The 25,966-nt window shown below is 37.8% G+C and overlaps 1 protein-coding gene across 6 annotated transcripts in view; it reads right to left on the bottom strand.

Annotated features, from left to right (window-relative positions):
* TLK2 (tousled like kinase 2) overlaps positions 1 to 25,966 on the bottom strand; it is a 123,139-nt gene that overhangs the window by 52,497 nt on the left and 44,676 nt on the right. For all 6 annotated transcript variants that reach the window (XM_037070362.1, XM_037070361.1, XM_037070356.1 and 3 more), the window contains one exon: positions 15,283 to 15,450. In XM_037070362.1, the coding sequence (XP_036926257.1) occupies positions 15,283 to 15,450 (168 nt within the window). The remainder of the gene's footprint in view (positions 1 to 15,282; positions 15,451 to 25,966) is intronic.

Below are 25,966 nucleotides of genomic sequence, written 5' to 3'. Positions count from 1 at the left end.
TTTCTCCAAAGGTATTTGTATGAATGCAAATGATTAACTCTATAAAAAACAAACTCTAATGATAGTCAGAAGTCAGGGCCATGTAGCCAAGAAAAAAGTAAAACAATTCAAATGAGAAGGGCTAGACATGGTGGCTTGAATCATGTTCCTGTGAATAGTTTGAAGTATCAAATGCTTATAAATTTTTTCAACATGTAAATTAGAGAAAATTAAAAGTTATTTCTGTTATAACAGGCCTTTTTCACTTGTATTTCAATATGCTTTTGTCAGAAAAGGCTGGTGAGGCATCCGATTCATAGGGGATGCTAGTGACTCGGGGCAGAAAGGACTGTGAACTACTATTCAGAACCCAGTGGTTCCCCTCATCCACAGTTTCAGTTACCTGTGGTCAACCGTGGTCTGGAAACATTAAATGGAAAATTTCCGAAACAAAGAATTCCTAAGTTTGAAACTGTGCACTGCTCTGAGTGATGTGTTGAAATCTTGCACTGTTCCACTCAGGACGTGAATCATCCTTTCGTCCAGTGTCATCCACTGTGCACTATTAATCACTCAGTAGCCATCTTGACTGTTGCAGTATCACAATGCTTGTGTTCGAATAACCCTTAACCTTCCCTAATAGTGGCCCCAGAGACCACAAGTAGTGATGCTCACAATTCAGATGTGCCAAAGCCAAAAAGTGCCTCCTTTAAGTGAAAAGGTATAGGAAAAACACAGTACCAATACTATTGTGGTTTCAGGATCTACTGGGGGTCCTGGAACACATAAGGAGGTCTACTGGCAGTCTCCTAAATCCATAAACACACACTGGTCCAAAAGCCCACATTAATGTCTAATAATATCATTTGCTTACTATGACTTTTACACAATTCATAGGGCATTCTAAGGCATTTTTAAATTTAGAAGGATTAGGATTTAATGTGATTCAACTGTTCAGGAATACACAATCATTATCCTCCCAAAAGTCCTTTTAAAAACAAGTGGCACCCAACAACATAGCACAACCCATCACAGACATAATCAGGAAATAATAGACAGTCTGAGGATTACTGGCTAATGAAATATAGTACTACTAACTCATCAGAGAATGTAGTGTTTTCACATATGTAAGTTTTTCAGTATTTTATATATTTATTTTTATTATTCATTAACATGTTAACAATGCTATAAACACCATCTATTAAGCAATATGCTTCAATGTCATAATCACATATAATCCCCACAAAAACTTATCAGATGGTTATTATTATTTCCATTTATAGATAAAGAAAATACAATTCAGAGATACTAAGCACCTATGTGGGACCACAGAGCTACTGAGTGGGACAAAACTGAGGGCCATATGCGTCATAATAACCACTCTCCCTAACCACAGTAGATTCAATGCCTCTTGTTAAGTTACAGGGAGTTATAACCAGGACACAAGCAAGGTAAGCACTTCATACACGTATTTACACTGAAGGCTCACAACAGCCTTGTAAGGTAGGCAGCACCATTATCTCCATTTTTATTTACTCACTCAACTACTACTCACGTCTCCACAGAATACTCCCATAGAGCACTCCATGTTTCAGCACTATGTTACTTGCTAGGAACACAATGACCAAGAAAAACCAAAACAAAATCCACAGAACCAGTTAATACATTCCCTTAATAAAGCCTACAATGCAAAAGAAGATTTATTAAGCAACTCAGTAAATATTTGTTGAAATAGTTAAACAAATAATCATATAATAAATGCAAAAGTAAATTAGGATAAGTGCTCTAAGAGTACACAACAGGATAAGCTAACCAAGAGAGTCAGGGATGAATTCCTTGAGAAAGCGGTATTAAAGATTTGAAGGAGATAGCAGTCAAAGAGAGATCATAGGTCAGTCCAGGGAGAGAATGTGTACAAGGACCCTAAAGAAAAAGAGAAGACTGATGTAGGGATCAAAGTCAAGAATAAGGAACCAGTCTCAAAGAGGTTAACTAACATGCGCAGCCTTTAAGTGCTGCAATCACAGCCAAGTCTAGGATAGTTCAAGTAACAAAAAATGTTCTCTCTCCTTTCTGCAATATGACAAATCTAAACTCTTCTTACTAATTAAGGGCCATCACTATGAATCTCAAGTATTACACTGCACTGTGATATAAGCTTTATGTCATTCAGTTACCATTAGATTGCTCTAACAATCTTCTTTTCAAATCTGTCTTTTTATTGCCCTGGCTGGTGTAGCTCAGTGGATTGAGCGCGGGCCTGCGAACCACACAATCACGGTTCGATTCCCAGTCAGGGCACATGCCTGGGTTGCAGGCCAGTTCCCTGCAGGCCAGTTCCCTGCAGGCCAGTTCCCAACAGGGGACTCTTGAGAGGCAACCATACATTGATGTTTCTCACCTCTCCTTCCCTTCCTCTCTAAAGATAAATAAATAAAATCTTTTTAAAAATATCTGTTTTTTTAAACAAATATGACTGTTGGAATTATATTTTTAAGAGTCAAATAAGAAGCACATGACTGACTAAAATGTTCTTCCCTAAATTTATAGATTTTGATAATGTGTTTTGCTACAATGCTTTTTCACATGTCCTCATTTCTGATTCTAAGTTTTCTTTCAGCAAACTAAGGGTGCTAGACTGTGATTTGGTGAGATATTTCCAAATTAGAGCTTTCTATAAAAATGTATGTGTAAATAAATAGCCTAATGATAAGTAAAACAAAGTTAAGCAAGTGGGACACAAGTTAGGAAGTAGCAAATTCTCATGAAAATAAAAGCAGTCCTTTCAAAAGACGAACCCTGTGTCTGGTCCTGTGTTGAACACCAGAAATGCCAAATTGGGAAACAGAGCACTTACTGTCTCCCAGCACGTCCCCTGATTACTGCATCATGTCCTAGGTAAGTGAGAATAGAAGCTGTTAGCCTTGCTGAGTAGGCCACTGCACTTGAAAATTTAATTTAACCCCTACCTCACAAACCATTCCTCCCTGGACTTCTGTTCTCTTTGTTCCTTTTAAAAAAATATTGGCTTCTAATTCATGATGACAGACTGGATCTCCCAAAGACCTAATAATATGAAATACTTTTAAATGAAATCATAACAACACTAAGACAAAAGGGAAAATCAAAATAAGAAAAATCTTAAAAACTTTAAATTTTTAAGAAACGGTAAAAAGTAATTTGGTTCAGACTGATAGAGAAACTGAAATAAAAGATTCACAGCTTAAAACACCAGCAATAAAAAAGCTGGGTCTTTTCAAGGGAATTTCTGCAAAACTCCAGGCTGCCCTGGTTGGTGTGGCTCAGTGGTTTGAGCACTGGCCTGCAAACCAAAGGGTCACCAGTTTGATTCTCAGTCAGCACCTGTCTGGGATGCAGGCTGGGTCCCGGGTAGGGGATGCAAGGAGGAAACCACACTTTTATAATTTCTCTCCCTCTTTTTCTCCCTCCCTTCTCCTCTCTCTAAAAATAAATAAATACAATCTTATAAGGAAAGAAAAACAGGTGACGAAATGGATAAAGAAGTTTTAAAAAAACTCCATGCTAAGATTTACATTTACAAAACCCGGAAACGAGCCACTGGACAATTATCAGACCTTTAAAATCTACACGGTCCAACAGGGTTCCTTTTTAACGCCCCCCTCACACCCTGTGTACTGAGGGGTCTAGGTACTATGGCCTCTGATCCCAGGATAAAGCACAAGAACAAGTCTCTTAAGAATAAATTTTTTAGAAAGACATAAATATTTTAAAATAAAAAAATAAGTGGGTTCAGGTGAGGGCTCCTGAATTGAACACTGCAGCTTAAGAAGCCGGGGGGTGGGGGGGGTGGGCATAATACCCCACCCAGCCTTCCACAACTGATAAAATGGAGGAAGAAAGAGAACACAATGCAAAGAATGAAAAAGTTTACCCATCAAAATAATGCCTCCCTTATTTTGATGCTTGCAGAGGAGTGGGTCTTTCTGCCAAGAGTTTCTCAGACACTTATAGAGAAATCACAGTTAGCCCTCTGGCCATTATGGGGGAGGGCTTTCTGGTAAGCAGTATTATGCTACTACAAAGAAAAATCAATACCAGCAATCTATATTAATCACCCTAATCCTTCATTCAACAAAAGCTAAATACATATTTTCAAGGAAACCAACAGCACAAAAAGAAAGCTCCAACATGAAAAAAGCAAAACCTAATCCAAGAGAAAACAGATAATTCAATAAAAACAATTTTAAAAATCAAGTATATTTAGAGACGGCCAACATATTACACCTATAAAAGTGAAAAAGCAGCCCTGGCTGATACAGCTCAGTGGATTGAGCATGGGCTATGATCCAAAGGTCATGGCTTGATTCCCAGTCAGGGCACATGCCTGGGTTGCGGGCCAGGTCCTCAGTGGGGGGCATTCCGGAGACAACCTCACATTGATGTTTCTCTCCCTCTCTTTCTCCCCATCCCCCCTCTCTCAAAATAAATAAATATTTTTTTAAAAAGTGAAAAAGTAGCAAAGAATGTGAAAAATAAACATGGTAAAATAAGATGATCAAAAAGTTAAAAACTGAATGAGCAAAATAACAAAAAGAACATAATTTGAACACAGATTTAGTAACCAGGAGGACAATGTCAAGAAAATCTCCCAAAAGATAAAACATGAGTCAAACAGAACATGAAAGAAAAGTTAAGAAACAGAACAGCGCAAGACTACAGAACTATGTGATAGGCTTTCCAGAGGGAAAGGAATAATCAAAGAATAGTAAAAATGCCCTGGCCAGGTGGCTTGGTTGGTTGGAACATTGTCCTATGCACCAAAAGGTTGTGGGTACATCCCCTGTCAGGCCATGTATGCAAAGCAACTGATTGATGTTTCTCTTGCTTTCCAAAAATCAATAAACATATCCTCAAGTGAGGATTTTAAAAACAGGAAACTACAAAAAAAGAAATGCCTACCATACAACAAGCAGCATTAATGGAGAAAAAAGACAAATAGTGGCTAGACTTCAAGAACAAAAAGATAGCATATAATTACCTCAACATATGTGGAGGTAATTGGATTCTTTTTCTTCAAAAAGAATTCTTTTTCTTCACCCTTTCATGATAAAAACATTCAACAAACTCAGAATACCGAGGAACTTTCTCACTCCCCCAACCAAAGGCCATCTCTGAAAAACAAATAGCTAACATAATACTGTAAAGAAAATAAGCTTTCCCCTCAAGATCAGAACAGGACAAGGATGTCCACTTGAACCAGTTGTATTCAACACTGCACTAGAGGTTCTAGGCAGGGCAATTAGGCAATAAAATACAATAAAAGGCATCCAGACCACAAAGAATTAAAACTATCTCTACTCACAGATGACATGATATTATATACAGAAAGTCCTGCAAAATAAAACATTACAACTAAAACACAAGTTCAGCAAGGCTGAAAAAATCAACTATATATTCTATCAACAAGCAATCTGAAAATAAAATTAAAATGATTCCATTTTCAACAGCACCAAAAAAAACCCCAAATAATTTTAACAAAAGAAGGGCAAAACCTGTACACTGAAAACTACAAATGTAGAGAGAGATTAAAGAGACCTAAATAAAAGGAAAGATATCTCACGTTCATGGATTGAAAAACACTATTTTTAAGAGGTCAGTATTCCCCAAAATGGTCTACAGATTCAACACAATTGCTATAAATCCCTGTTTACAGAAATTAAAAGCTCAATTATCTCCCTAGGCAAGAGAAACAGAAGAAAAAATAAGCAAATGGGACTACATCAGACTAAGTTTTTGCACAGCAAAAGAAATCATCAACAAAATAAAAAGATAACCCACAGAATGGGAGAACACAGTCACCAATACATCTAATAAGAGGTTAATATCTAAAATTTACAAAGTACTTATCAAACTCATACCAAAAAACCAAACAACCCAATTAAGAAATAAGCAAAGAACCTGAATGGACACTTTTCCAAAGAGGACATACAGATGGCCAAATGACCTATGAAAAGATGTTCAAACTCACTCACCAACAGAAAAATGCAAATTAAAACCACAATGAGAGACCATCTCACACCTGTCAGAATAACTATCATCAATAAATCAACTAACAAGTGCTGGCAAGGATGTGGAGAAAGATGAACCAACCCTCTTGCAGATTGGTGCAGCTACTGTGGAAAGCGAAAAATTAAAAATGGATCTGCTTTCTAACCCTGCTATCCCGCTTCTGAAAATATATCTGAAGGAACCCAAAACACTAATTCAAAAGAACACAGGCACCCCTATGTTCATTGCAGCATTATTTACAATGGCCAAGATATGGAAGCAGCCCAAGCAACCATCAATAGATGAGTGGATAAAACAACTATGGGACATTTACACAAGGGAGTACTACTTAGCTATAAAAAAGAAAAAAATTTTACCCTTTGCAACAGCATGGATGAACCTGGAGAACATTATGGTAAATGAAATAAGCCAGTCAGAGAAAGATAAATACCATATGATTTCATTCATATGTGGAATCTAATGAACAAAGTGAACTGACAAGGAAAATGGGAACAAACTCATAGATGGAGAACTGGATGATAGCTAGTACGGTGGGGGGAGGTTAGGGGGTGGTGAGACTGAGCAAAAAGGAAAAAGGACTCACGGACATGGACAATAGTGTAGTGATTGCTAGAAGGAGGAGAATACAAGGGGACTGATGGATAATGGGAAAAATGCAATAAATATTAAATAAAATACCAAAAAAAGCTGAACCTATACAATTCACATGGATATGAGAGCCAACTGCTAAAACAACCTTAGAAAAAACAAAGTTGGAGAAATCAAACTTCCTGATTTCAAAACTTAATTACTACAAAGCTACAGTAATTAAGACAATGATGGTACTGGCATAAGGATAGGCATGTAGATCAACAGAGTATAATTGAGTCCAGAAATAAAGTCTTTATGTTTACAATCAATTTTTGACAAAGGTGCTCAGATAATTCAATGGAAGAAAGTCTTTTCAAACAAATGGTGCTAAGGCACCTTGATATCCACATGTCAAAGAACAAACTTGGGCCCATACAGAAAAATTAACACAAAATGTATCACAGACCTAAATATAAAAGCTAAATATGTACTAAGAAGAAAACACAGAAGTAGATTTTCACGGCCTTATGTTAGGTAAAGCTACAACACTAAAAGCAAAAGCAGCCCTGACAACTGTGGCTCAGTTGGCTGGGTATCTTCCACAAACCAAAAGGTCGCCAGTTCCATTCCCAGTCACAGTATGTGCCTGGGTTGCGGGTTCGGTCCCTGGTCAGAGTGTGTGCAAAAGCCATCCGGTCGACATTTCTCTCTCACATTGATGATTTTCTTCCTCCCTCTTTCTCCCGCCCTCCTCCTCTCTCTAAAAATAAACATAATTTCTTTTAAAAAGCATAAGCAAAAGATAAAAAAATACCACAAATTGTACTTTTGAAAATTAAAAAGTTTTATGATTCAAAGAAAACTATCGAGAAAGTAAAACAATAACGACGAGACATAGATAAATGTGGTACTTGCCTCTTCGCACAACATCAAAATTACAAATAAACTACAGAACCATCATTCAGAACCACTTGAAATCTAGGTGAATGAAAGTCCTATAACTAGGGAATTAAAAAAGTCACATCCAGACTGGTAAGATGAGCAGAGATGCAGAACAGGCTGATCCCACACTCACGTATGGCAGATAAAAATCAGGAGGGACACCTCAACTACAGAGGTCTCCCCTGGGTAGAAGAGGTTCCAATCCCACATCAGGCCCCCCAGACCAGAGTTCCAGTGCCAGGAAGAGAAGTCCCCATAACTTGTGGCTGTAAAAACTGGCGGAGACTGAGGACAAGGGAGATGGAGGACTTCTGGAGTCCCTAGCACAGTCACTCTTAAAGGGTCTGTGCATGGACTTACTCCCTCTGAGCTCCAACACAGGGGCAGCAGCTTGAAAGGCACCACAGACACCTGGGGAGAAACTAAATTGTCCAGCATCAAGGCAAGAGCTGGGTGGCAGACTTCTCCCAGACAGAAATGCTGGCAGAGGTCACTGTTCCTTTAATAAGCTCTTCTCCCACAGAGCCATCCATCAGACAGGCACCTATCTTAGACTTCACCAACCTGGCCAACACTGTTTGACCCAACCTGGTATTTCCCTGAGGCCCCCAACTTACAGGCCCCCCCAAGCTATTTCCAGTGGCTTTTCCAAGCCTGTCTTGGCTCACACTTCAGACTTTCCTAAAATCTCTCACTCAACCAAGCAGCATTCGGCCTTAGAGTGCCCCCTACCTCTTCCTAAATGGCCCCAGCCCCAGCACTAGCAACAGCTGGCCTTGGTTCACAGCTTGGCCTCACCTGGGCACCTCCAAGCCCAGCACAAATAGCAGCCATCTACATATCACTCTGTACTTCATGCTAGGTGGCAATGTGCAGAACACAAGCAGCAGCTGACCTTGGCTTGCACCTCGGAGACAGTACACCCAGAGGACAGTTTCAGAACATGTCAAAACATTACCATCCAACCACCTCTACAAGCAACACACTCAAGAGGTAAACTCAGCAGGCACCAGAGTCCACTAAAGTCCTGCTCTGTAGGGGAGGCCCTGCACAGCTGATCCTCCACAGTGGTCGATGGTCAGTGATCAGATTCATGGTTGCAGCCAGTTCTTGCAGCTGAGAGGCCTGGGGGTAAATCCCTCTCAGTGAGATTTCAACAGCGATCAAGGCTCAACTACAAGAGAAGGGTGTACACAGCCCATGTAGGGATCACATGTTTAGTACCCAGTTTGGGTGATTAGGGAGGCGGTGCCAAGGAACCCTACAGAACACCTATTACATAAGGCCACTCTACTAAGCCTGGGAGAGGAAACAGCTCTACAGAACACACAGAAACAAGCACAGGGAGACTGCCAAAAGGCGTAGACAAAGAAACATGTTCCAAATGAAAGAAGAGAAGACTACAGAAAAAAAACAAAACAAAATGAAGACAATCAATCTACTAGATGCAGAGTTCAAAACACTCATTGTAAGGATAAGCAATGAACTTTAGTGAGGACCAATCAGAAATGAAGAACAGCCCTGGCCAGTGTGACTTGGTTGGAGCATTGTGCCATAAACAAAGGTCTGCAAGTTCAATTCCTGCTCAAGGCACATGGGTTTGATGGCCAGGCCAGGCATGTATTGGAGCAACCAATCGATGTTCTCCTCTCTCTTCCTCTCTCCCTAAAAGACAATGAAAAAATGCCCTTGGGTGAGGATTACAAAAAAAAAAGAAGTGAAGAATTTACAGGGAATCAACAGTAGGGTGGATGAAGCTGAGATCAAATCAGCAATTTGGAATATAAAAAAGCAAAAACACCTAATCAGAACAGCAAAAAGAAAATAAGGATAGTGTAAGGAGCCTCTGGGACTACTTCAAACATGGCAACATTTTGCTAGGGATGCCTAAAGGAGAAGAGAGAGACCAAGAAATTGAAAACCTATTTGGGGAAAAAAAAAACCCAAAGAAAAGAAAACTTCCCTAACTTGGTGAAGCAAATAAACATACAAGTCCAGAAAGCTCAGAGTCCCACACAAGATGAACCCAAGAGGCTCACACCAAGAAACATCATAGTTAATATGCCAAAGATTAAAGAAAAAATTAAAGATTAAATGCAACAAGAGAAAAGAAGTTAGTTACCTACAGGCAAGTTCCCATAAGATTGACAGCTGATTTGTCAACAGAAACTTTGCAGACCAGAAGGGACTGGCAAGAAATACTCAAAGTTGTAAAAAGTAAGGACCTATAACCAAGATTACTCTACCCAGGAAAGCTATCATTTAAAATCAAAGGACAGATAAAGAGCTTTCCAGAGAAGAAAAAGGTAAAGGAGTTCATCACCATCAAACCAGCATTACATGAAATGTTAAAGGGTCTTCTTTAAGAAGAAGGAAAAATAGATTTAAAATATGAACAATAAAATGAAAATAAATATATATGTACCAACAACTGAATCTAAAAAACAAAATATATGAACAAGAACAGAAACAGACTCATAGATAAAAAGAACATTTTGGTGGTTGCCCAAAAAGAGGAGGTTGGAACTGGGTGATAAAAGTGAAGGTATTAAGAAGTACACACTGGTTGTTACAGAACAATCACGCAGATGTAAAGTACAGCATAGGGAATAGAGTCCATGATATTTTAATAACGATGTATGGTATGAGATGAGTTACAAGATTTACTGGGATGATCACTTAGTAAGTTATGTAATGGCCTATCACTGGGGTGCACACCTGAAACTAATATAATAATGTATGTCAACTGTAACCGAAAAGTGAAACTAACTTAAAAAATATAAGTAAATAAAAAGTTAAAGAACTTCCCTGACCAGTGTTACTCAGTTGATTGGGCGTCATCCTGCAAAGTGTTGTTGATTCAATTCCTGGTCAGGGCACATGCCTAGGTTATGGGTTCAGTCTCCAGTTGGGATGCACGTGAGAGGCAACCAATTGATGTCTCTCTCTATCTTTCTCGCAAGGATGTTTCTCTCTCACAGAGATATTTCTCTCCCTCTCTTTTTCCCTCCCTTCCCCTCTCTCTCTTAAAAAAGAAAAAGAAAAAAGTTGATCAAGGAACAAAAAAAGCAAAACATATTCTCTGGAGCATTTGAGATATTGCTCACTAGCATATGTGCTCATTTTGGCTCAAATAAACTCTTAACAAAAATTAAAACAAAAAAAGGAAAGTAAAACAATCCACAAAAGAAAATATTTGTAAATTACATATTTTACAAGAGTCAAATACCCAAAATATAAAAAGAAATCTTATGAGATTTCTCAACAAGAAGACAATACAATTTAAAATTAGGCAAAAAATTTATACAGACATTTAACTAAGGAATATATATAAATGGTTATAAGCAAATGAAAAAAAAAGCTCAAATCATTAGTTTTCAGAAAATGCAAATCAAAATCACAGTAAGATACCACTTCATATCCACTAGGATGGCTACCATCAAAACGAGCGATGATGAGGATATAGAGAACCCTCATATGCTGCTGCTGGACTTGTAAAGTAGTGCACCTCCCTTGGAAAACAGACTAGCAGTACCTTAAAAACAGTTACCATATGACCCAACAATTTCACTCTTCAGTATATGCCACAAAGAAATGAAAATATACGCCCATACTGTGTACAACTAAATATTCACAGTAATATTATTCCTAATAACCCAGAGGCAGAAACAACCCAAATGCCCATCAACTGATGGAAGGAAAAATAAGGCTATGCCAACTGAGGACCAAAGAGTAATTACATTTACTGTATAAATCCATAAAAGGCCATGAGACCATAATGATTTTTAAAGAGAAAGCTAGCTATCACCATTTGATACAGCTATTGATCCTTACTTTAAAGTTCATTTACACAGATACTTTTATGATTTCATTTGTTTATTTTTAGAAAAGGAAAGGGAGAAAGAGAGGGAGAGAAACATCAATGTGTGGTTGCTTCTCCCATGCCCCCTATGGGGACCTGGCCCGCAACCCAGGCATGTGCCCTAGACCAGGAAACGAACCAGAGGCCAACGCTCAATCCACTGACCCACACCAGCCAGGGTGCAAGTTTATTTAAAAAGTTAAAATTGTAATTACAAGGAAAAAACTAAGCACTAAACCGGCCTTTCTAGTAGAACTATGTTGGTGCAACCCCAAAGGCCCAGATTGTGAGGTAAATTCTATTTTACATTAGAATAGACATGAATAAAAGGCAAGTGTGATAATGTTAATTTGGCTATCTATGAAAATGTTAATATTTTTCAGAAAATGCCGGTTAAGTTACTTAGAGATAGATGATCAAGATTTTTGAAATAAACTTAAAAATACTTCAGCATTAAAAAAAAACTATATCTACACTTTTAAAACATCAAGCTTTTAAGAAAATAACAGACCTGGCATTAAAAAACTATTTAGGACTTCCAGCCAAGATGGAGGCATAGGTAGACACACTGTGCCTCCGTATGGAAGTCCAACAAACAAGGAGTTAAAGTAGACACATTCATCCAGACTGGTAGAAGGGGCGGAGTTGGTGGCCGGGTGGAGGGGTGTCACGACAAAAAGAGCAGTGGCTGGCAGACCCCGGAGCGTGGGGTGGCAGTGGGCAGACCCGGCGAGGAAGCTGACTGTGCAGCAGGGTGTGGTGCACAAGGCAGCTGGTGGACCAGGTGGTCCAACATTCTCTCACAGATAAACCAGGTGAAACTGGGGAGCAACTCGAGGCTCCAGGGCAGGAAACTAAAGCCTCAAAATACCAACTGAAAATACCTGTGGGGGTTGAGGTGCCAGAAGAAACTCCCAGCCTCACAGGAGAGTTCACTGGAGAGACCCACAGGATCCTAGAACATGTACAAGTCCACCCACATAGGAATCAGCACCAGAAGGGCTCAATTTGCTTGGGGGAAGCAGGGGAAGTAACTGAAAGCCGGCAGAGAGGAGAGCAAGCACCATTGTTCCCTCTCAGACCCCTGCCCCATATATATGGGTAAAATGAAGGTAAAATCACTTAGATTTGCTGATGGATTTGTAATTGGGGTATAAATAGAGAAGAGACAAGAATGACTCCAAGGTTCCTAAACAATTAGAAGGAAAGCTGACAATTACTGAGATGTGGAAGGCTGTGGGGAAAAAAAGAGTTTGAAAGTTGGGGGGCAAAATGAAGACTTCAGTTTGGGACATGTTAAATATGATATGCTTATTATACGAGAAGACAAAATGGCTTGTGGCAACCGACTATAAAGGTCTGGAACTCAGGGCACAGCTCTGGGCTGGAGATACACACTTTAAGTCTTCTCCATAAGGAATATAATTAGATCAAAGAAAGAAAATGAGATTATGTGGAGAATGAAGGTAGACAAAGGAGCGTGCAGACTGAGCCCTGCGGCACTCCAATATTTTAAGATCTAGGAAACGAGGAAGAACCAAAAGAGGGGAAGCCTAGAGAAGAGGGAGCAGCTAGAGAAGACAGTGATCACTGTGGCTAATAAATCATCCCTGATAAGTTCTGACACTGGAAGTCACAGACATCCTCCTTTTAAGGCTCTTTGAAACACTGGCGGAAGGAAATTGCTTCCAGATTTTTGTAATTATAAACAATATAATAAGCAATATAAAATCAATATACAGATTCCTAAAATCTCATTTTTATAGGAATGGAATTTCTGGACCTAAGAATATGTAAACTGAACATGGAGATACTTTCCCAACTTGTCCAAATGACTGTACCAACTGACAGAGAACAGCTTGTATGTCTAAACTATCACCTATACTGAAAATGATCAAACTTATTATCTTTACCAATTTGACAGGTCAAAAATGTTATCTTGTCTTATTCTGCATTTCTCTATGACTGAGGTTCAGCATTTTTTTTTCATGTGGTCAGTCGCTATTTTTTTCCTGTGAGTGTCTGCTCATGGCCTTTGCCTATTTTCTTAGAAAACTGCTTGTCTTTATTGATTCACATTTATTGTATATTAATGTTAACTCTTTTGCTTTTCTCAGACTTATTATTAGTAGTAAGCTTATATTCTGGCTGGAACTGCAGAGAAGCAAAGAGAAACAGAAGTGTACCAAAGCAGTCAGGCTTTCAGTTTTTATAACGTTTCCATATTCTTTCATACAGCATTTATAATGTTTCCCTATTCTTTCATACAGCATTCCATACTCATACAACATGTTCTTTTTCCTTGTTTTCTGATACACCATTTTCTTAACTCCCTGCTGCTGTGTCTCTTTGCCTAAGAACAATCTAGCTGTAGCATCTATAATTCCTCCAACAGGCTCAATGTGCCTGCTGATAGGAATGAGCAGGTGGTTGTCTCCATGTTCATCCTCCAACACCTACCTGCCTATACCTTTAGGGGATGCTTACATTAGGGAAATGAGTTCTTGCTTATCAAAATCCTGTGCATATGCCTGTCACACAGGGGGCATTCAAAAATATTTGTGGAATAAACAAAGGGAGCTCCCCCTCAAGTGAAATGAAGATAGTTTTCAAGGCAATAAAAGAACAAAGAGACAAATAACCCCCCTTATTATCCAAGGTACTGCCTGGAAAGTTAGATCTAAGTTGAAGATTTAACAAATATTCGCAAATAGTAAACACACTATAAAATATACGTAAACATATATTATAAACATAGGGACGGACATACACACTTTTTAAACTAAAACCACAGAGAACTACTGCACTCTCATACAAACGACTTCACCCTGCTGTCAGGCCCGTAATAACATACTGGTCAAGTCTCCCGTCTTATGCCATGTTTCCTCTGAGTTTCTCCACTCCTTTGATGATTAAAAAGTTCCGTGTGTTCTTTGAAAGTTGTATTCTCTTTCTTGAGGGAAAACAATAATTGTAAGAAAACAGTCTGAATAATGCACTATGATTCTCCCTCTAATTATTTTGTTATTTTTACTTCCATTCCTTAAGACATCCATCATTTTCATGGACTTTTTGGATACAACTGCACATGGATGAATGACTAAGAACCCAGAGCCAATATAAGAAATTCAGATTATAACTGGGAAAAAAAATGAACCATTAAGAGAGAAAGGAATTTAAATCAGTGATGACTTTAGCTCCAAAAGATTCCCCTAAGAATGGAAGAATAGAGCAACAGGACTTTCTCTTTCTTTATAGCATCCCTGGCCACCAACGAGTACTTGGTAGGGCACAGAAACTAAGAAAAGTAGAAACTTGAGTCAAACTGCGTTGTAATTTGGCAAATAAAAATGGGATCCAAGTAAGGAGGGAGAAAAAGGAGGAAGCTGAAAAGAGCAAATAGATAACCAAATATTCCTGGAAAAAGTAACCATATCAGCACTCTGAAAGAGGTGAAAGAAGGCAAACACATAGGTCACCCAAATACCAGAGGGGAAATAACTTGTAAGCAAGCTATGGAATGCCTGACTACATGCTAAAATTTTACTGACTTGAATATTGCTTTAAATAAGTGATGGCTGGAATTTGGAGATTTGATATTTAATTACACAAGTACTTTGGTAGAATGGAATTGGATCTGTATTTTCTTTGCTTCTTTGTCAACCTAAGAAGTCATTTTCCTTCCATGGTGTGCTCAGACATTAACAAAACAGTCTCTCTAAACCCCTTAAATCAAGGAAACTGAGAAGAAGCCTATCACTATCGTTAGAAGTGACACAGAGTTAGAAACATCATCTCTCTACCTAAATAATTATTCCAACTTCATCGAGGAGCTCCAGGACAGCAAGGATCTGCATAAACCCAGGCTCAGTACTCACTGAAACAAAAGTGAAGCAGAGGCCAGTTCCCCTCTGTGCCAGCTGCTCCGTGTCGAGCCGAGGTTTCGCTAGCATCACGGACATCAGGGTTGGCAGAGCAGACTGCTCCTCCGATATCTCCTTTGCAGTGCTGCCATCTAAACCATAGAGGGGCTGTTCTACTCGCCGCTGGAAAACATTAAAGAAAACACAAATTATGAGAAAGTACATCTGATATTGTAAAATATGCCACAGGTTAAAACACAGTTACCAAATATGATAACGATTTTTTAAAGAAACACCTTCTCACCCTGGCTGGATGGCTCAGTTGGTTGGAGCGTCATCCAGTGCACCAAAAGATTTCAGGTTCAATTCCCAGTCAGGGCACATACCTAGGTTGCGGGTTCAGTCCCTGGTCGGGACCTCTATAGGAGGCAACCAATCAATGTGTCTCTCTCACCCTCTTTCTCTTTCTCTCCCCCAACTCCCTTCCTTTCTCTCTAAAAATCAATAAACATATCCTCAGGTGAGGATTAAGAAATAAACACCTTCTCTGAAAACAAGCATGGAGAACATAATAACATAATCACTGCATTATAGCCTATTTATAAACCTGAATTACTACCTTACTCAAATTCTGCAAGATTACAGTGTAAAGGTTCTGTTTACTTAACTCTGAATTTGCAGGTTACTTTATAGAGTTCAACAAATCAACTTCGTAATACCCTCAATCCTACAAAGAAAATGTTTTCTCTATCCTGCAAGTAAATAAAGATTAAGACATTTGTTTCCTACTTTATAGGTAAAGCTTATTTTACTCTGAATTCTATTCCCATCATATTACACTTAGATGGAAAAAAAAGCTGAAATAAATACAAGCAAAACAAGTTCCATACTACAGTATAAGAATAAAATATCACAATTATGTATGATTTATTCCAGAAGTGGGCAGATGGTTCATTATTAGGAAATCTATTAATGTAATTAATTACATTAATGTTAGGAGGGGGAAAAAGTCAAGATTCTTCCCTTCACATGACAAAAAGATTTTGCGTATTATTGGACAATTCTTAAGGGGGGTGGGGAACTGGAAGTATACGACTTTAATGTAAGAAATACCTTTAATATAACAAAGACTATTTTTCCATAAATTAACATAAATATAATTAATAATGCTACAGTAGAGATACTTTCATTAACATTAGGAAGTAGAAGAACTGGTTATTAACACATTAATAGCACAATCATTCAACATTTTTATAAAAGTTCTGGTCAATGTGATAAGGAAAAATATGAAGTATAAACACAAGTAGTAAAAATTTAAAGAGTATCATTTTTGGATGATATAATTATTCACAAAGGAAACCAAACAAATCAACTGAAAAACAAAGTAAGAGTCCAGTGAGATAGTTAAATATAAAATAAATATACAAAAGTCAACAGCTTCCCCATTTACTAACAATCACTGATTATAATCAGAACTTGTAATAGAAGAAAAAGCAGATTCAAAATTTCAAAGAAATCTGTAAAATATTCAGAAATACGTTTAAGAAATATGCAGATTATACAACATACGAAGAAAAACTACAGCTTCACTGATGGATACAAAATTAAATGAGCTAAATTAAATGGCAATATTATGCTCCTGTATTCAAATTTTATAGATGTCAAATTTCTCTAAAAGCCAATGCTTAGTGCTTTTTTTTTTTTTTTGGTTTTCTTTTTCTTTTTTTGCTAGAGTGTCATGGTGGTACAGTGAGCAACCATCTGGGTTCCCACTTGCTCTCTTTTGGGGAATTGATTTTGTTGAACTTCACAAATGAATTCTAAAGTTCACTTGGAAAAATAATTAAAATTAGCCACACAATTTTTAATAAAGACTATCAGGGAAACTTGCCTAACTATTAAAACGAAGCAACATTATAATACTGGTAAAGCAAGAGTATAATACTGATATGGGAGTATATAGATCAGTGTCATAAAATAGAAAATTTGCAGCCCTGGCTGGTGTAGCTCAGTGGATTGAGCGCGGGCCTGCGACTCAGACGATCTCGGTTCAATTCCCAGTCAGGGCACATGCCTGGGTTGCAGGCCAGTTCCCTGCAGGCCAGTTCCCAACAGGGGACTCTTGAGAGGCAACCATACATTGATGTTTCTCACCTCTCCTTCCCTTCCTCTCTAAAGATAAATAAAATCTTTAAAAAAAAATAGAAAATTTGGAAAGATAACCATATAATATGGATATATAATTAGTGATTAAAGCAATATATTTTATATTAGTAGAAACTTATTAAAAAGATGGTAGAATATTTACATAGATATTTGAAAAACAGAAAATACTGTTTCCTTGTATCATATAAAAATTTTATAAGAAAATATAAACAAATGCTTTTATGACTTTCTAGTGGTGAAGGACTTTTTCAACATGACATTAAAAATACAAACCATGTAGGAACATCTAAGAATAACATGAAACCAGTAATTATGAATTCTTTTTGAAAGAAGAACACTGATAAATTCAATCACTTCAGATTTTTTGACTTCTCAATGGTGAAAGTCAACATAAACAAAGTTAAAAAACAAAATTACAAACAGGAAAAAATATTTACAATATCAATGATGATTAACAATTTTAATAAATAATGTGCTCCTATCCATCAGAAAACAAAAACCACAAATGCCCTAAAAAGTGAATAGGAAAAGGACCTGGACAAGCATTAAAGGAAAAATCCAAAGGCCATTAAATATAGGAAATAATGTAAGTTAAAACAAGGTATTTTGCTCACTGGCAAAGATTACAATGATAAAATTCGGTATTAGAAGGATATGTAGAAACCAAGACTCTCGAACTGCTGATTACTGGCTAGCAATTATGTAATGACATTTTAAAGCGAGTATATTCTTTGACTTGGAAATAATACTTTGGAAATTTATAAAAGAAAAGACTGAATAAGTATACATTATACACACACACACGAACATTCATTATACCACTACTTATAGAACATAAAATGTTTACAGGATATTGGTTAACAAAACTAACAAAATAAGGAAATTTAGCATATAAACACACATGTACACATAAATATATGACCACTAAACTCTTTAATACTAGTTCTCTTCAAGGGGACTTTCTATTTTACCACTTCTGAATTGTTGGACTTTCAAAGTAAGTATATATCCCTTTATCAGGAAAAACTAACATTTTCATTTTAAAAAATAAAAATAACCAAAATGATCCTGTAAAAGGATCTATAAGTAGAGTCCACCTCCTTAAGACCAACACTCCTACCTTACCAAATAAAATGGTTCAAATTCAAGCTCCAGAACACTTGTGATATTCATTCATAGCAATATTCTCACTACTTGAAAGAATGTATCATCAAAGCTACAATACTCAATTTTATCATTCTGTTACATATTTAATAAAAATTTTCCAAGAACTAATAGGTTTAAAACTATTTCTGAAAATAGAGCAGGCTAGGATATCGGAACCAACCACCTTCCCTTAGAAAGCAGGATCAAACACTCGATAAAATAGGGATCTGCCAGTGTCAAACCTAAGGGAATTGAGAAACACAAGACAGGTAAAAGTACCACCAAAGTCCCATTAGCCCCAAGGATATCTGCAGATCCTCATTTCCATTTCCAGGGTACCACAGTACAAAGCAAACAGTCACAGGAAAAAGCTCACCCAGGTTCAGTAAAAAACAGTTCCCAATTCAAGCTGGGGTTCCTAAAAGCTAGACACTCTCAGGGATAATGTATACCAGAAGAAAAATTTCCCCTACCCTCAGGGAGCTGCAGGGGAAGTTGCCTTGGCAATAAGGGGGTTGGGGGTCCCCTGAGAAAATTCAAATTTTCTTTTTTTTTAAAAGATTTTATTTATTTAGAGGGGAAAGGAAGGAGAGAAAGAGAGAAATATCAATGTATGGTTGCCTCTCGTGAGTCCCCTGCTGGGAACTGGCCCGCAACCCAGGCATGTGCCCTGACTGGGAATCGAACCGCGATCCTTTGGTTTGCAGGCCCAAGCTCAATCCACTGAGCTACACCAGCCAGGGCAGAAAATTCAAATTTTCTAATTTGAATTAGAACTAGGGCATCCCCTAACAGAATTCAAATCAGCATTGCCAGAGTGGCTGAAACAGAAAGCAAAATGTCAAAAACAAACAAAATGCAAGCCGCAAATTCAGTATCTTAAAAATAATATTGAATTGGTAGACTCTCTAGACACTTGGAAGGAGCAAATGAAATCCTCTTTGGAGAAATGCATCTTTATCTTAAATTGCAAAGAAATTTTACAAGACTTTTCAAGAACAATAAGCAGAATGCTGTCCAAAAAAAATGAAGCATAAAGAAATAAGCTCCCAAACAACAATTAGGAAAAACAAAAAACAGATTCATAAAAACTCCAAATACCAAAATTATCAGACACAGATTAAGAACTTTCTACTGCATTTAAAATGGTAAAAAGATAATCTTGTAAACATCTGCAGGGAAATACAGGGTCAGGTAAAAGTAGATTTACAATTGTTCATAGTGAAAAAGACAAGCAGGTTATGATTATTACAGTAGCTTTTTAAACTGTGTTTTGAGTAGTCACAACTGTAAACCTACTTTTGCCCCACTCTGCATAATAACAAAAATTAAGAATGCAGCCCTGGCTGGTGTAGCTCAGTGGATTGAATGAGGGCCTGCGAACCAAACCACCATGGTTCGATCCCCAGTCAGGCTACATGCCTGGGTTGTGGGCCAGTTCCCGTCAGGGGGCACATGAGAGGCAACCATACATTGATATTTCTTTCCCTCTCTCCTTCCCTTCCCCTTTAAAGATAAATAAACTCTTTTTTAAAAAATACACACACACATACACATATATGAATTCAGTGGAGCTTACAGCAAATCAGGTATAACAAAACAGAGAATCTGGGAAATGAAAGGCAAGAAACTATCCAGAATATAGCATAGAGACCAAAAGAAAACAGAAAAAACAAGCTAAGGGGGATGGGACAAAGTGAAGTGGTTTAACATATCATTAACTGGAATTTCATAAAAGGAGAAAAAACAGAATAGGGGAGAGAGAATATCTGAAGAGACGATAGCTAATAATCATCCAGAAATGGCACAAGACACCATCCCACAGATACCAGAAGCCCAATAAATCACAAGCAAGAGAATTAAAAGGAGCCCTGGCTGGTGTAGCTCAGTGGGTTGAGCACAGGCTGGCGAACCAGAGGATTGCAGTTCGATTCCCAGTCAGGGCACATGCCTGGGTTGCAGGCCAGTTCCCGGCAGGGGACACACGATACATTGTATGTCCTCGGCAGAGGCAACCATACATTGATATTTCTCTCCCTCTCTCCTTCCCTTCCCCTCTAAAGATAAATAAATAAAATATTTTAAAAAAAAGAATTAAAAGGATGCATCTTAATAAAACTGCAGAACATCACAGATTTCAAAAGCAGTCAGGGGAAAACAAGCAGATACTTTCCAAGAGATAAGTAAATGAAAGTTTTTTCTCAACGGTAACAGTGGGAGCCAGAAGATAATAAAATTCTCAATTGTTTAAAAAAATGACAATCTAGAAACATAAATGGGGAAAATATCTTTCAAGAATAAAAGGATAATAAAGGCATTAAAAAACCCAAAAACCTAGAGAGTTACCACCTAATAGATACAGAAAAGAATACCAAAGGAGTAATAATTCAGGCAGAAGAAAATGACCGTAGGTAGAAGGTGTGAGATGTCATTCAAGAAGTACAAAGAGCCCTGGCTGGTGTGTGGCTCAGTGGATTGAGCACGGGCCTGTGAGGCAAAGGGTAGTCAGTTCAATTCCCAGTCAGGGCATATGCCTGGGTTGCAGGCCAGGTCCCCAGCAGGGAACACGTGAGAGGCAGCCATACACTGATATTTCTCTCCCACTCTTTCTCCTTCCCTTTCCCTCTCTCTAAAAATAAATAAATAAAATATTTTTTAAAAGGAGTACAAAGAAAGAGCTAAATATACAGATCAATCTGAATGAAAAGTGACAGTTTAAAACTATAATGTTTTATAAGGCAAACAAAAAAATAAAAAGGCAAAATAAAAACAAAGACCACCACCGCCACCAAGTCAGTAGTAGTAAACTGAGCTAATATTTTAAGGTCCTCATTTGGTTGAGAGTTAGTAAGGTTACTAGTAACATCAAACTTTGGCATATTAAAGATGTGGTATTTCTCAGAGAAACACCAAATAAGATCTAGCTACTAGTGAAGGAGAAAAATATGAAATAATTTTTAAAAATCAATCCAAATGAGAGCAAGAAAGGAAAAGGCTTAGGATAAACATTTTAAAATGATAGAATAGGCAGGATAAAAAGAAAACATTAAAGTTATGACATATTTAAATCCAATACAATGATAATTATATTAAATATAAATAGGATAAACAATGAAGTTAAAAAAGATCTTAGAATAAAAGAAAATTTTCAACTATGGCATTTCTCAGATACAGTGAAAACATAATAATGAAAAGTTGACAGTATAAAACACATATGCAAATCATACAATGGTTTGGATATGTTAAATATTAGATAAACTGCATTTAGAACAAAAAGTATCACAAGACATGAACTCGCTTAATACATAGAACAAAAATAAAACTTCAGGAAGAAACAGACAACTCTCTAAATCATGAAAGACATGATAAATAGTACAATAATTGATAGAACAAAGAGCCACAAATCAGAACACTTAAACACTGATTAAAACATCACATTTAAGGGTTCCACTCAAGATGATGTAGAAAAAAATAATAATAAAAGCACATACTTTGACACCACCCCTCCACTCTCAAACAAACAAAAATACAAAAGCAAAACACATCACAATTAACAAAACTGACTTAATGACAAAGTTAAACTATTTTGTGAGCGGTGTATACTCAGATGGTCAAACATTAAGGAACAACAAATGATAATCACAAAAATTAGAATAATGCTTTGTTTCTAGTGTAGAGGGAGGGAGTTATGATCAGGGATGGGCACACAGAATTTTCTGGGAAACTGAAAATATTTTGCTTCTTGACCTAAGTAACGATTACATAGAGTTAACTTTATAATGATTTCCCGTAAACTTCTGTGTGAGTATTTTAGGCTTTTCATGTCACATATATCCTACCATGTATTCTTCTTTGTCTCTACAACTCTTTAAAAATCTAAAACTCATTCTGAGCTTGCCAGCTGTGAGCTATACTTCACCAACTGCTGCATTAAAATGCTTGTGTTTTATGTACTTTTGTATTTAAAAATATATACAAAAGAATCCCTTGAGGTGGGAAAACTAAAGTGATTCTTTATTCATCTTCTTCCTTTTCAGGATCCAATGTCAGCCATCACTGTTTTGGGGTGTTAGAGACTGAAAAGTGAACAAGATATTATCTTGTCAAGATATTCCATGTCAAGGGAGGAGAACAGTTAAAATAACTACACCTTTATGCAAAGTAGTAAATACTATGAGAGATGAGAACAGCAGTAAGAAACAAAGCACAGCCCCTGCTCTCACAGGATGAACATTCTAGTTGGAGAAGATGGGCAACAGATTAACTGTAGAGTAAAACTGAAACATACAGCTCACAAGTTAAAGCATATTAAAACAACAATATACACCAATAACAATGAATGATCTACAATGCGGATGAATCTTAAAAAAGCAATGCTGAAAAAAACGATGCCAGACATTAAGAGTATATATACCACATGATTCCTTTTACACAGAGTACAAAAACAAAACAACTCATCTAATTCTGTTAGAAGTCAGAATAGCAGCTATTGTAAATGGCAGAGAGAGGGCTAGTCACTAGAAGAACAAGAGGGACCAGTATAATTTGTGAAAATTCATTAAGCTGTAGACTTATCTGTATACTCTTCTATCACATAAATAGGAATCAGTGAAAAATTAAAATAGATTATCAAAATTTTAACATATAACTGATCAATATTTGTCACGTCAATATCTGCCCACACACCCTCACTCTCTCTTTCCCTTCCTCTCTCTCCAAAATCAATAAATACATTGAGTGAAGGTTTAAAAGAATTAAATATATGCCAGGTGGTACAAATAATTAAAGCAAAGCGGGATTAGCCCTGGCCAGCTAGCTCAGGTGTTTAGAGCATTGTTCCAGTATGCCAAGGCTGTGGGGTTCTATCTCCAGTTAGGGCGCATACAAGAAAACAACCAATGAATGAATGAATAAATGGAAAAACAAAGCAGTGCTTCTTTGTGTGTCTCTCTCTCAAAATCAATCAATCAATAAATTAATTAAATAAAGCAGGATTAGGGACAATGACAAAGTGTGAGAGACTGCTTACTTTAAATTTTGCCAGGGGAGACCTCTCTGATAAGGTCATCTTTGGTCAATAACCCAATAAAGACATTGCTAATCATGCTGTTCCTGGGAGAGGAAATAGCAAGCACAAAGGTCCTGAAGCAAAAGAGTGTTTTGCAGTGTTAAGAACTTCAAGGAGGCCTGCATGGCTGCAGTGGCATGAGGGAAAGGAAGACCAGTTGAAGATGTCGGAGCCTGGTATGTGGGGAAACAGAAATCTAGGCCATGTAGTCTAGAGCAATTTGGACTAGCCACTGGACAGTTTGGGGCAGAGGAGTATGAGGATCTGTCTTAACTTTTTCATAGACATCACTCTGGCTACTATATTGAGAATGGGTGAGACACAGGCAGAAACAGGGAGACCTCTTGGAGGCTAATGCAGAGAACCACAAGGATAGAAAAGTGGTCAGATACTCATTAAGAAGACTTAAAGAATACAAAGGATTTCCTGATGGATTAGATACGGGGCATAAGTTTATGACCTGAAAAACTGGAGGATGTAAAGTGTCATTTTCCAGAACAGGGCAGACTGCAGGAAGTGTCTGTTGTTGTCCTGGTAGTGAAGGGAAAGCAAAAGTTTCTTTTCGGACATTTTTAGGCTGTCCATTAGATATATAAATGAAAATGTCAAGTAGAGAGCTGCATACACACGAAGGCTGGCAAATCCATTCATCCCAAAAGGCAGGTATGTGTACTGATGTAAATAGCTTGGTAGATTTGGTGTAGGAGCACATGAGAGTTCTCTTCTGGTTGCTTGTATTTTCTCAGTAAAATAAAAAAGCAAAGCCATCAACTGAGATAGCTGGAAATAGATAGAAGGGGAAAGAGTACTGTTGCAGGCCTGCAAGAAAAGACAAAAATATGATACATTCATATGAATGTCCATCTAGAAAAGGGAACTAACCAGAGAAATACAGTAGAACTGGCAGGCAGCTAGGGGAACACATGAGGTTCATACCCATAAACTTAAAGTGAGATCAGTCAGCATGTGTTTTGCCCTAACCATGCTAAAATGCTAAGAGGCAGGCAAGGAAAAGGTGGAGAATTAGATTTTAAAAGGGTTGGGTTTTTCAGGCAAGTATGACGGAAAAAGAGTGAAAAAAGAGAATTAAGGGGCATACACAAAACAGTGATTGTAACAATGAAGCAGAGAACCTAAAGTGGGAGGAGAAAGAGCTTCTTGGTGCAATGGGAAAGAAATGTTAAGGTTTGGTTCCTATTTCAAAACCTAGAATATACCTAAATTTGTACAATGATAATGAGGCCCAGCCTCTATTCATACAGCTGGCAGAAAGGTCTACAGAACATTGAGTATATCTCTTTTGTCTTCAGGTACTTGACCTAAACTGAAAAATGAAAGATGTGAAATAATATATATTTCAGGAAGAAAAAAGCAAGAGACAACAAAATTCTACAAAACATAACTGTCCCAAGTAAATAATTCTGTGATCTCATTTAACATTTCTAAAACTTTGGTTTAAAACTTAAGAAAAATCGACTTCCAGCCAACATGGAAGCATAGGTAGATACACTTTGCCTCCTCGCACAACCAAAAGAACAACAAATTTAAAGACAAAAAACAAACAGAACTGACAGAACATCGATCTGTATAGAAGTCTGACAACCAAGTAATTAAAGAAACATTCATCCAGACTGGTAGGAGGGGCAGAGACAGGCAACTGGGGCTGAGAGGACCCACATCAAGGTGGCAGCTGGTGGACCAGGCAGTCCCACATTCACGTAAGGATCTCAGGAGGAACAACTAGGGAGCGAGACTGACCATGCAACCCAGGGTTCCAGTACTGGGAAATAAAGCCTCAAAACCTCTGACTGAAAAAACCTGTGGGGGTTGAGGCAGCAGCTGGAGAAACTCCCAGCCTCACAGGACAGTTCGTTGGAGAGACCCACGGGGTCCTAGAATGTACACAAATCCACCCACCCAGGAATCAGCACCAGAAGGGACCAATTTGCTTGTGGGTAGTGGGGGAAGTGACTGAAAGCCAGCTGAGCAAGAGCCACTGTTCCCTCTCTGACCCCTTCCCCACATACAGCGTCACATTGCAGTGATGTGGCTGCCCTGCCCTGGTGAACACCTAAGGCTCTGCCCCTCACTACATAACAGGGAAACTGAGACAAAAAATTATGACCCATATGAAAGAACACATCAAAGCTCAAAAAAAAAAAAACACAACTAAGCAACAAAGAGATAGCCAACCTATCAGATGCACAGTTCAAAACACTGGTAATGAGGATGTTCACAGAATTGGTTGAGTATGGTCGCAAAAGAGAGGAAAAAGTGAAGGCTATGAAAAGTGAAATAAAGAAATGTACAGGGACCAAC

This window comes from Sturnira hondurensis, unplaced genomic scaffold, assembly GCF_014824575.4.
Source record: "Sturnira hondurensis isolate 20B ecotype Veracruz unplaced genomic scaffold, ASM1482457v3 Scaffold0018728, whole genome shotgun sequence".
NCBI lineage: Eukaryota > Metazoa > Chordata > Mammalia > Chiroptera > Phyllostomidae > Sturnira > Sturnira hondurensis.
This window is presented reverse-complemented; position numbering and strand designations above follow the sequence as displayed.